The sequence below is a fragment of the Coloeus monedula genome, assembly GCF_965178545.1.
Source record: "Coloeus monedula genome assembly, chromosome: 3".
NCBI classification, from domain to species: domain Eukaryota; kingdom Metazoa; phylum Chordata; class Aves; order Passeriformes; family Corvidae; genus Coloeus; species Coloeus monedula.
The window spans coordinates 100,372,563-100,385,892 of NC_138783.1; the positions used below are offsets into that span (position 1 = coordinate 100,372,563).

General features: G+C 39.3%; 1 protein-coding gene across 1 annotated transcript in view; it reads right to left on the minus strand.

The window, feature by feature from the left end:
• ARHGAP6 (Rho GTPase activating protein 6) overlaps nucleotides 1-13,330 on the minus strand; it is a gene marked incomplete at both ends in the record, with an annotated part of 318,278 nt that overhangs the window by 53,892 nt on the left and 251,056 nt on the right. The window contains one exon of the mRNA XM_082279330.1: nucleotides 4,528-4,687. Within this exon, the coding sequence (XP_082135456.1) occupies nucleotides 4,528-4,687 (160 nt within the window). The remainder of the gene's footprint in view (nucleotides 1-4,527; nucleotides 4,688-13,330) is intronic.

Consider the following 13,330-nt stretch of genomic DNA (forward strand, 5'->3'; position numbering starts at 1 on the left):
GGTTGGTTTGTGTTCCCTGCGCGGGCAGAAGGACCCTCGGGTGCCGTGACTGGAACAGTTCCTGGGCAGAGCCCCGGCCATGCGGCTGGAGAAATAAACATCCCTGAAACATCTATCAAGAATCGGTCCTTATTTCTTTTCCACGGGCCTCACTGTCTTATACATGTTGCAGTAATCCCCGCTGCAACAACATGGGAGCAAAAAAAAAAGTGTTGATTACATAATTTGAAAGATAAAAGGTAGAAAAACAAGACAACAAGAAACAAACCTGAAGCATCTCATCACATATGTAAAACTAGTAACTCTTGATCAACTTGAATTCATTCTAATTACCTACTGCAGTGCAACTTTAGCATATTTTAAATGACATGCTGGTTAAAGAAATTCCTGTGGGAGGTAATCCCTTCTCTGTGACCACAGAATATTTTACTAGGAGATGTTAGTAATGTTCTTCATTAATGGCAATGGCTACAATACAGCGAAGGAAAGGAATTACATATGAGTTATCACATTCTATGCATTCCTACGCAAGTGTGGGAATAGCCAGATGTGCCCTGGAAGAGGTAAACTGCACTTGCTGTGACAAAGGGACCTTCTGAGCATAGGAGGACTGAAGCACTACAAAGAAGCAACCAGTAACAGCATGTCTGTGGTTGTAAAGATAAGGCAGAGGCATCTGTACTCTGGTTTAACTTCCACGCACGCATGTTTGGCACAAACACCTGCTAGCCAACAACAATGCATTTTTACTTTTCATAATACCTATGCCAGTAAATGTAATTATTCAAATGCCTGCAGGAAGCAAATGCCCAGCAGGCACACGCATGTTCCAATGTAATTCTCTAGCAAGTTTTGAAAAGCAGCCAAAGGATCACAAAGAAGTCTGACTTTGTAAACAACTTTCTAAACCTTCTAATACATAAATAGTTCCACTCGCCTCTACTCGTGAATATTTTCACAAGGCATTCTCTGAAGTAGATGAATTGTAGAGTACATCTTTCATTTTTCTCGATCTCTCCAGATCTACAGAGCTCTTTGAGCTCTCTCAGACAGTACTAGTTCTGTATCTCACTGTTGTGGGTTTGGGTTTTTTAAACAGAAAATGTTTAACAGTCTGTTTTTAACTTGAGTCTGGTTTTAACTTGATGGCTGTGACGGAATTTTATTTTATTTGTATTCTTGGATACCCAAAGTGCCCAAGCCAGTTTCACATGGATAAAACTTGAAATTCCCAATTTGCAGAGTCCTATGATGTTCATCTGTGATGATTGACTGGATGGCTGCCTGTAAACTCTTGTCATAAGTTTTCATTCCACACATATAAAAATGATAGGAACATGAGATGGACTTCAGACTGTCTCTGCAACGGACCTAAACCAATCTGTAATAATTTGAGAATATGGTAGACTCTTACTCTCCTACCAAAGTACCAGATGTAGCATGATGGACTGATAGAGTTATTATTATATATATCCACTTCAAAATATTATTTATATCTGTTGCCAAAACTGGTGCCAAACTTTGAAACAGGATGGACAGTTAAATACTAGACGTACTTTAATTCTAGCTATTACCTTCACTTTGTTCAACAGATGGTATTACAACATTTTAAAATTCAGTTGTACTGGCTATTCCTTCCTGATGTATACCTTAAAACACAGAAAAATTCATTATCTGGTCATTCAAAGCAGTAATATTGAGTGCACCTTCAGAAAATCTGCAGACGATAGCAACCTGAGCAGTGAGGTTGACACACCTGAGGGATGGGTCATCATCCAGAGGGACCTGGACAAGCTTGAGGACTGGGCACATGGAAACCTGATGAGGTCCTGCACCTGAACCTGGACAGCTCCTGGCATTCATACAGGCTGGAGATGAACAGATTCAGAGCAGCCCTGCTGAGAAGGACTTGGGGGTGCTGGTGGATGAGAGGCTGAACATGAGCCAGCAATGTGCCCTTGCATCCTGGGCTACATCACAAGCAATGTGGCCAACAGGGAGAGGGAGGGGATTCTGCCCCTCCACTCTGGTGAGACCTCACCTGGGGTGCTGCATCCAGCTCTGGGGTCTTCAGCACAGGAAAGACATGGACCTATTAAAGCAGGTCTAGAGGAGGGCCACTAAGATGATCAGAGGGCTGGAGCACCTCTCCTACAAAGACAGGCTGACAGAGTTGGGGTTGTTCAGCTCAGAGAAAGAAGACTCTGGAGAAACCTCAGTGTAGCCTTTTAGTAATGAAAACGGAGATTATAAGAAAGATGGGGACAGACTTTTTAGTAGGGTCTGTTGCAACAGGAAAAGCGGGTAGTTGTTGGGGAGGATGAAAGTTTGGTAAGGTATGTAGGCTTGGCAGAAAGGTCTGTGAATGTAGAAGCTGGGGATGAGGTAGAAACAAAAGCAAGTTTTGATATAGAATAAAGGATATTTTGCTGAAACAGTGATCGCTGAGTAACTGAGAAGGCAAAGGTTGGAGATGAGTTTGAAGAAGATTTTTAGGAGCAGGACAAAGGTATGTGATTACAAACAAAGACATGTTTTTCACCAAATAAATAAGTCTCAAGAAGAGCATAAGTCAATAGAAAAACATGTCTTTACCAAAAAGACATGGCAGGCAAACAAGAAATGTTGATGTAGTAAGAAGAAGAAAGGTCTAAGAATTTTCCACTGTAGGCTTAAATTGTAACTTACTTACTCTTGTGATTGGATAATAATGACTATAATATGGTGATGGTAGTAGCTATGATAGGCTATAGGCAAATGTAAAGGTATTGTGTATGGTGCTTATTGGTTGTTATGTGTTAAGATACTCTGCAAAGAAAAGTATAGAATGCTTTGTAACTTGAACAGAAAGTGGCTTCAGGTATGCCTACAGCTGGAGCTGGCAGCTGTAGGGCTGGCTCTGGATATCCACTCCCTGAAATGCTGTAACTTCGCCGATGCAATAAACAGCTTTCAAGAGAGCTGCCTGAAGTCCAGACATCCTTCGTGAAACTTTCTCCTATAGGTAGTGGTTTTGGAGCAAGAGAGGGTAGATTTAGACTTGGTGTAAAAAACTTTCTACAGCAAAGGTGGTGAGAAAAGGCTGCCCAGATAGGTGGTAAGTGCCCCATCCCTGAAAACATTCAAGGCCAGGTTGGATGGGACTCTGAGCAATCTCATTGAGTTGAAGATGACCCTGCTCACTGCAGGGGGTTGGACTAGATTACCTTTAAGGTCCCTTCCAAACTAAGCTATTCTATGACTGTGTATACTCTACTGTCTTGGATGGTATTACCATACATCCTTGTGGTAGAACCTCCATATGTGTATCTTCATCTCCCACAGGTACAGCCAGCAGCAGCTCAGACTGTCAGAAATTATTGCAGTGCCCTTAGTGATCCAGTTCCTCCTATGAATATCCTATAAAACTGTTTTCCTTTTGATCAAACATTTTTTTGAGGGACCAGGGGAGCTGGTGAGGCTTGAAGAAGTTGATTAAATCCATCTCACTACAAACTGATGCCTTGCTATACATGTGAAATTGGACTTTGTTGGTTTTGATAGGAATTTTCTGCAGATCCTAAAAAGCTGATGAATAGAAAAGCCCATCTCTTTCACATTTGTTCTTTTCTACATCATTATTTTCATAGACTGGACAACTTTTTTCCTGCTTAACTTAGACTCATTAAAAAATTGTTCCTGTGGCATCACTATGTATATGCTACCACGCAGCACCTCTGCTCAGAGTCAAAGGTGAGAATTCAGTCATCCCTTGTTATTCCTCATGTACATATATGACTGCAAAGAAACAACGGGAAAGCCAGATTTGCAGATGATTGCACAACAGCTATCTCTGCTATGCTTGATCTCTAGCCTACAGGAAACAACAGAAACTTTCTCATTAGTGAGGTTTAGATCTCTTCCACAGTAACCTAAGTACAGGTTCTACCACATGCATGTATCCTGCATCAGGATTCCGATAGCTGAGCTTCTCCTTTTCAATTAATCTCCTGTTTCCTAGGAGTTCAATGTTTTATATTGAAAATTAACTTGTTTTCTAGGAAATAAGCAACACTGTCTTTAGGAAAACTTGGGTAGGACTCATATTATTTGATGCAAATGTCTTCACTCTGTATCTGAACTAGTGACAGTTGGCTTCCTTCACAGACAATGTAACACAGAACCAAAAAAACCACTTCTATGGTAAGATCTACCTGACCTACATAGACATTTAATTTTGGATAGCAGGAAATATAAGAAAAGCATTTTTCTCTCAACTGAGTATCAAGACATCCTGGCATGAATGGGCCTGATATAGATTATCTACCCTGTAGACATCTGCCCTTGACCAGATGATCCCACCCCCAGGTGGCCCAAATTGGACACAGCAGACAAACAACTTTACTCATCATTTTTACATAATGACTGTGGTTACACAAAACTGAAATAGTACACAGAATCTGTGGAATAAAAAATCTAGTGTTTACTGCTGTAACATGAAATCAGTGGCTTAACAATCTAAACAGAGACAGCTTATCAAGCCCTTACCTTTGGGGATAGTAATCTGACAGCCCAAGTCACAGTCCTGCTGCAACTGATAAAAAGCCACTTCCTGCAGCCGAGCACGCTCCAGCTCTGAGAGGCTTTGAACAGGAACTGACTTCAGCCGAACACTGCGCCCTGACATGCTGTTCCAAGTGAAATCACCCTACAGGAAATCAAATGGAAAAATATGAAGCATCGTATTAATGCACATGCACAGTTTAATAAACAGAACCATCTCTTTTACTGCTAGAAAAAACAACACAGGTTCTTCTTACCAAAAGGCCATTTTCTTGGACATCTCTAACCTTTCAAATATCTTTATTTTCCCTAGAGCAGCATTCCTTAAAAGGGATACAGACACGCAAAACAAGAAGTCAGTTCTGTTTGAAGTAATTTAATCAAGTACTGTTGCAAAAATACTAGGATTCCAGTAACAAAAAACACAGAGCAGGGAAGGGGGGGGAAAAAAAAGGCACCCTTGTCTGCTTTTCCCAGTCTGCTTTCTCTGTACAGTACTTGATCATCACTTACTTCTTTTCTGACACCATCATTCAGAGCAGCAGACCTCCAAAGTCCATGGACAACATCCATCTTACCTCCCACATCTTGCTAATGAGACTCCACCAGACTTAGAGAGTGCACTGGCAGAGTCCCTTTTCCGACACATCCCATCTCCTCCTTGTGATGATGTTGGGTTTAGAATACAATCGAGTAAAGAACAAGCTATTCCATGTTTTTGAAGAGCCGGAACAACAACATATTTGTTAATGTTTGTAGAGGAAAACAGCATGAGATATGCTACATCTCTGTAAGGTACCAATTATGCTTGGAAAGGAAACTGAAAGCTGTAGCTGTTGTATCCCCCACCTGTGAGAACCTATACAAAAACCCATTCTCCTAGTATTTAGCTTGGGCCAGAGAAGTAATCATCACTCAAAGAGAAGAGCGAGCACAAAGACAAGCTTAAAGCCAGACAATTAACTTAAAGCAAGACTTTCAGAATTCATCAAAGCATCATCAAAGAGCACAGATTAGTCCTACAGGGAGAGAAAGAATAACTTGTTTTTCATTCTAACCATGTTAAAAAATAAACATCAATCTTGTCAGTAAGCACAATATGATGCAGCTGTAGATAATGAAAAAACTCTGATGTACATCAGCTGGGCTGTAAGACAAACCCACCAACCTGCCTTTCATCACAGCATGGCAGACTTACAATTAACAAACTTCACTCTCATTTTCAGTTTAAATTTCCATATCTGTACCTTCACTGCATACTAATTTTTTTCACACTAAACTTATAATTCATCTGCACATCCATCTGCAGTCAAAGGATGTCCACTGACTTTAAAAATTGTCTGAAGCTCCTTAATATGAAAATCAGTAAAATTTGACTTTACTTAGCATCCTGTTGTATGTAAACATCTTTGTGCATGTTTCCATATATTTTGCCTGTATATGTGCATGTATATTTATATGTGTACATACAACCTGTACATACATTTGTATATGAACATATATATGCACACCTATGACTGCGTGAGTGTATTCACAGATGTATGAAACAAAAACCATTTAAAAATGTGCAGCACCATTTAGCAATACAGATTAAAGGAATCACACAATTAACATTGTTTCTTGTGATTCATGAAGTATGTTTGAATTCAGCAAGGATTTTTTTTTTTTTTTGCCAGAGTAGTTTTGCAAGTCATTAGGCAACCATAATAGGTAAAGGCATTACCTCAGTGTGAACAACTGCACCTCTATATACTTAATGCATGTTCTGTGATCTATGTCTTTATATTATTTATATGCACATGGGTCACACATGCAAAACTTCTGTGTTAGCCCAGTATTTCACTACTGGAATTTGTTACTTCATTTTTTTGCCTCTTCACCTCTTCTTGCTCTTCTAGTACCTTACTGTAGACTAATCAGATTTAGTGATCTCAAACTAAAGGTTTGCACCGTGTCACAAGCCAAGCTGAGCAGCTTAACTCCAGCAAAACCAAACCAGCAAGCGTCACATAAACCTTATTTGCAAAACTGCAAGTAAACATTTACATTTTTTAAAAAGCTGTTGTCATTTACAGATAAAAGTGATCAAGAACAGCATCCACAACCAGATAATGTATACTACAAAATTAATTCCTTTCCAACCCTGACAATGCAAAAGAAACTTTACAAGCACAGAAGTATGCAATTCAATCCTTGTGAACATATAATATATAAAGTATTCTACAGTCAAAATGGTACATACAGAGAAATATATGTCTTTATGGTGGAGTTTAGGGGTCTTTTATCTTGGTTATTTCTCCAACATGAGCATTTGCATAAACAAAAATATCACTGATATGTCTACCATAAAAAATTTCAAATCCAAACCCTTAGTATTAAAACATGAATGGGAAGCAAAAATTACACCCCTTAGAAAATGTTAAGGTAATAGAATACATGTGCTGTTTCCTGTAGATCACAAAAACCAAGGGCAGCAAGGGACTTTCAGGAATTACCAAAAAAATTAGGCAAAAGTTCCTTAACTGCATTCTGCATGAACACATAAATTATTCCTCTTTTTTTCAGATAGATTAGCCCTTGGCAATTTTTAACTCTGGTGGTAACTCCTCACCCTCAGCCTTATCTTTGAGGTGGCTCTCTAATAGTGAGCAGTGAGCTGTTGTACTGCAAAGCCCAGTGCCAGCATCAGCCCTGCTAGAGCAGGTGACCTCTGAGACAGGGCTTGCAAGATGTGGTACAGCCCTGCACAAAGGTTCTGCTCTGGGGACTCCAGCAAACCCCCTTGCACAGAGCAGGGCTGCTTTATATGAGCAGATCACTCAACTCAGCACTACCCAGGCAAATCTGACTTTAATATGGGCATATCCCACCCTTCCACCCATGCAAGTGGTAGGATCACAATCCCTGAAGGTATTTAAAAGATAGGTAGAGGTGGCCCTTAGGGATATGGTTTAGTGGTGGACTAGGCAGTGCTGGGTTAATGGTTGGACTTGATGATCTTAGTCTTTTCCAAGCTAAATGATTCTAGGTTTTTTTTTGTCATAGGAGTTCAAGGATTTAAAGCCAACACAAAGGTGAAAGCACCAAACAAGACTATGAGGCCTGTTCCTTTCAACCCGGTTTTAATTCTGCCCGTTTTCAAGCTCCCCATACGTTCCTGGTGCTCACTGTCCAGCTAAAAACAGTCATTTGCAACACCTGCACCCTGCAATGCCACAACACGTTGCTGAGCATCGATAAAGAATGTGGAATCACTCTGCTCATTTGCTGTGCACTAAAGAAGAAATTCCTTTTCAACACTTGATGGGTTTGATAAAATCTCTGCTAGGTCACATTAACATAGGTTTTTATTATGCTAATGGAACACATGACTAATAAACTAAAATATTTTTGGAAAATCATGTGGTAGGTAGGGCCAATGAAATCTCCTAATCTTTAAAGGCTCAAGAAATGTTTCCCTGAAAAAGTCTGTTTCCTTTTGCAACTATATATCACTGTCTTCTATGAGTCAAAACACAGTATTTAAGAATTTAATCTATTTAAATACTCCTATGCTTTACATAATACAAGGTAAATTAAAGGCCTCATCTTCCTCCCAAAGCACTGCACAGTTATACAAACAGCCTGTAAATTATTGCAAAATAATCCAGGCTTGGGAGAGGTCCAGAAAAGTCAAGGTCCTTTGAAGAATGGGTGCTGGTGTAATTGCATCTGCCTAAAGCTATTCTGCACTCTGTGGGGCAACCGAAAGAGGATAAGGGCAGCACAGACATGAAGAATATTTTCTGTTTCTCTCTTCATATGAGAGGCAACACTTCACCAGCATAATTCAGCATCAGCCTGACACAGCTGGAAGCTTAAAAGGAGCAGAAGATCTTTAAGCAACAATTAAGAATGACTTGGTTTTTGAAGTTCACGCCCATATGTGCTCAGACGTAGTACACAGGTTGCTCTCTATTATTTACATTATAGGACTGTAGGTCTGAATATGATCTGCAAAAGATTCCATCACCAAGAAAATAAAAGGCAACTCACAAACAGAAGAGTACAAACAGAAATACTGTTCTGGGATAAAGTGATGAGCCTGACAGGACATAAACTGCTAACCTCAAAGCTGCTTTCATCAATGAATTTTATGAAACCATAATCTAGACTAAAAGTTTTCTCTGGCTTCTTCCACCAACTGGTCATGTATTTTTCCTTTCAAGTCTGCAACTTCAGCTGCATTTTCTCTCTGGCACTCCCATTAATATTTCACATCTTTCCTCCACTCAACCGAGCAGTTCACTTATGAGGTAACTGCCTAGAATACCAGAGCAGATGACTCAGCAAAGGAGATGACTGAAAAACTGCATCTTTTGCCTCTGAAGAATCTGAATCTGTCCATTTTCCCTGTACTTCTTGTCCACAGTCATAAGCACATTTTTAATAGGAGACAGACTGCAGCTTTACTGATATTCTTTCAAGCATTTTTCTAATAGGTTGGATGTTTGGTGGCTCCAAAATAAACATTAAGTGGTACATCCTGACTTAAGTAACACTGTGCACTTAAATTACTGTTAAGCAGGCCTAAGCTATTCTTGTGTGCCTAGCCTCCTTCTCCTGAGCCTCTGATGGGCAATCTTTCAGAAGTCTTTTAGAAAAGTCTAATTCTCCTGTCTTTTGTGCAATACAGAAACCAGTTGACAACTGCATGGAATGCTGAATGTAGATGCAAATCTATGGGCAATGATCAACTTCGATTTCTGTGGAGTTTCAAGCCTCAATGAGTTACGTGGATGGTGCACAAATTGGGAAATAAGAGCCTCAAATATCACAGTTTTAGAAAACAAGCATTTTAATCCAATATGGAGGGTGCAATTTTTGTCTTATGCTTTATTGCCATTGTTAATGATTTTACTCTGTACTCTTTTAGGTGAATGCCATTATCAGATTAGCTGTCTACTTTTCATTAGTCTTCTGCTCAAACCCATTTGAAATCACTAAGATCTAAACCAATTATGTCTACTTGTTTTTCTTTTATCCTAGAAACTCTTAGCTACGCACTTGTATTTAGATGGGTGTCCACTGTAAAAGAACTCCGTGGTTTTGCACAAAAAGATTATATTGCAAATAACATGGCAAATATAGCATTAGTGTGTCTTAATTCTGTTTGCTTAATTACTTCTTTAAGCTTCATGAAACCACATATCATTGCCACTTAACAACCTTTCTCTTCCCCATGTCATTTATTTCACCCCTCTCTACAATTATTTCCAGACTCCTCAGGCAGAAACTCTCACAATCTGGCTGTTGGTACAGATAGTCCCTCTCTTCTTCATTTCCCCGGTGTTGCTGTTAGTAAGAACCAAAACCAGTTCTGAAGAAAAAGTCAATCACTTCAGTACAGCTACATACTCTGGCCTATTGAATCAATGTACAGAATACTGTTCCTGGACAGGATGAGAATTAAAGAGAAGTGGAAAAACTAATTTAAGTAGCATTTTAAGCATTATGTGCAGTTAAGGACTGCATGGAAATTGCTTTACTAGTGCCATCCTAGATAACCACCTGCAAATTAATGAAGAGTTAAAAAGCAATAGATGGTACAAGTGTGCTACAGCCCGCCTCTCTCTGCCACCCTCATTTCAGATGCTCTTCCATAGCCAGCTCAGCATATTACAAGCAGCACACTGGTTTCCAGCTGGCATTACAAACTACTGCATCCTAGTAGATGGGATCACAGAGCTGCTCCTAAGGGTCTGATAGTATTGCAAAAGAATTCTTTCAGATGAATGAAATGCCACCTCAACACTATACAAAGAAGCACAAGACTTGCTGTGTGACATCAAAGCATTCAGAGGAAGATATCTGAACATGGATGCACAAAGCATGGGGCCCCAACAATTAATCTTCATTAAGAAAGACTGACTTCACTAAGGTTGTTATCTAGGGTGACATCCTGTTCCCCTTGACGTCAGTGGCAAAATTATTAATGTAATGTCTCCACTAGGAAGAGAGTAAGTACAGTCCAGATGATTCTGTGTTACAGCTTGAAGCCTTGCACTAAATTTGCCTTATCTCATGCTGTATTGTATTAAGTGTATTTTTTTCAGAAAGATCACATTTTACGAAACACTGGTTTAGATATCAAAACTACTTAACGGCAATTAACACAACCACTGCATTGCCAAAGACAGACACTTCCTCACATCCTGTCTCATTCCCAAGGGTGGAAATCCATGTATTCAGTACTGCAAGGCAACCCCTGGGGCAACACTGGAAAGCTGGTACTCCACTCAGGAGACACAGAATTCACACCCACAACAGAAATACTTCATCTAGCAAGAAGGCATGAACCCATGCCCAGGTAAAGATACACATTTCAGACTATTACAGTGGTGATTTGCATTTATCAGAGTAAAAACTAACTTTAGTCTAAGGATAAACAGAGAGCAGAAAAATGAGCATGCTTTCACAGCAGTATAAAAATTGTTAAAGGGAAAAATATTTCCAGATAAATCTTTCCAAGTTTTCTAAATGCCTCAGGATACTATTTCATGTTTAGAGTATTTATAAAGCATTCTCTTACAAAAACCTGATGCATAATGGATAAATATATTTAATTCCTTCTCTGACATTAATAAACCTGAATGATGTACAAAGGTATTGCACAGCAGAATATTCATCCCTAACATATGCACTCTGTACTGAACTCTTTCAATAGATCCAGAAAACCAACCTCCAGAGGTTAGAAAGCTCCACTAAAATGCATCAAAATACATGGTCAGATTTTTTTTGATTTCTTACTTCAGCAGATATCAATATTTCTTAAGGGATTTATCAAGAACCACAATTAAAGCCAGGAGGGGCCAAATCCCTTTTTGGAGGTGTCACAACAGAGACAGAACACCTTAAAAAGCCCAGATCCAACTTTAGAATTACAGCTGAAATTTTGTCAGTCTTCACATAAACAGATTTTTGAGTATTTTCATGTATAAGAGAGAATGATGCCATACTGCAATACTCTGAATTTTGCTACAGGTTAAGGGTACAAGCAGTGCTGTCACAACCATGACCGCATGAAGTAACAACCTGAAAAAACTGCAGTAATGAAACCATCTGAGAGCACAGTAATGGGCTACAAAAGTTTCATCAATCTCAACACAAAAAATCTGGGATAACCTGGCTTCATTAAGAGGAGAATTATTTTCCCTTCCATTGCTTCATTTACTGTACATTTTGAGAGGCTTGTACTATGTTTTTCTTAAGTGTTAAAACTTGTTCCTGCTTCATTAGGAATAACATGAACTCCGCAAGCTAATGGCAGCTGAACCAAAATCCAATACAATAGCTGCACAAGTATTATTTTTAGTGGCAAAGCTGCCTTAAATAGACCCCACTCCAAATACCAATGGAGAACACAAATGTGCTGCCAACAGCTCTCGGTGTTCAGCTGCTTGTGAAGGTGAACAAGGAACCACAGCCCATGATACAGTGAAGACTGGCACGTACTCTTTGAGTTTTCCTGTGCCACAGGTCAGGGAAAAGGGGGGCTCCGTCCTGAGGACAACTTTCACTCAATACTGTAGGTTACAGTAATCCATTCATGCCCTGAGTGCCATCTATTCAAGCTATGTCCCTACTAAATGTAAAGCTTCCAGTGAGATTCTGATTATGAAATAGTGCTCTTTCTCCTAAGCCTAATGAGATTAATGCTAAGCAAACACAACCGTAAGGCTGAAACTGTATGTGAACTGTATTTAAACAATTGGAATGAAAAAAAATATTGTCATATGTCCTATCTGGATATATGATCCTGAAGTAGTACAAAATATCCTGCTGAAACAATAAGGATCTCTGCTAGCCCAGCACAAAAGTTAAACATTTCTGCACCCAATTAGAAGTATCAATGTGACCACAGCCAATGCAGTGAACATTTAGGAGTGGCATCTATTTCTATTATGTTCCATATAAAAGAAAAAATTGCACATTTTAGAGAGAAGAAAATTACCTACTGTTTGAAAGAGAGAATGCATGTGAAAGAGTACACATTGTCATTTCCAAGCCTGCAAAAATTGTATCTGCCTAAGTATTGTACACAAAGCTAAAAATACGTATTTGAGTACTTTAGTTTACTTCCTGGATTTTGAGATTTTAAGATTCATGCAGATTACATGATCTGACAAGGATACTGTCAGAATCTCATAATGAAGTTAAAATCAAATAATTCCGTAACTGCGAGAACTAAGATTTGACTAATAGTAAAGTCTTTAACTCAATACAAAACCCTATTCTTATTGTTTCAAGTGGTTCACACCAGTATTTTCTATAAACTCATACAACTGACAGAAAAAAAAATGAGGTCTGTTGCACACAAGAAAACCGTCATCTGACTACCTATATACCAGATCTGGCTGGAAAACAATTCTAGGGTGTTATTTTCTTCTTTTGGGGAAAGAGTGAGGCTGGGTGTGATTTATTTGATAGGTACAAAATGCAAGACATGTCTAAACATTTACATTTGGAAGGAGAGTGGGAGCTCTCAGTTACTCAGCTAAGACACAAGGGACTTGGGAAGAAGTCTGTACTACCTGACCTGGAGTGAGAGTTTGAACTAGGCTTTCACACAATCACAGAATCATTAAGGTTGGAAAAGGCCTCCAAGATCATCATGTCCAACCTTCGACTGGACACCACCATGTAAACTAAATCACAAGCACTATGTGCCATGCCCAGTCATTTCTTGAACAACTTCAAGGGACGGTGACTCCACCACCTCCCTGGGCAGCATATTCCAATGCTTAAC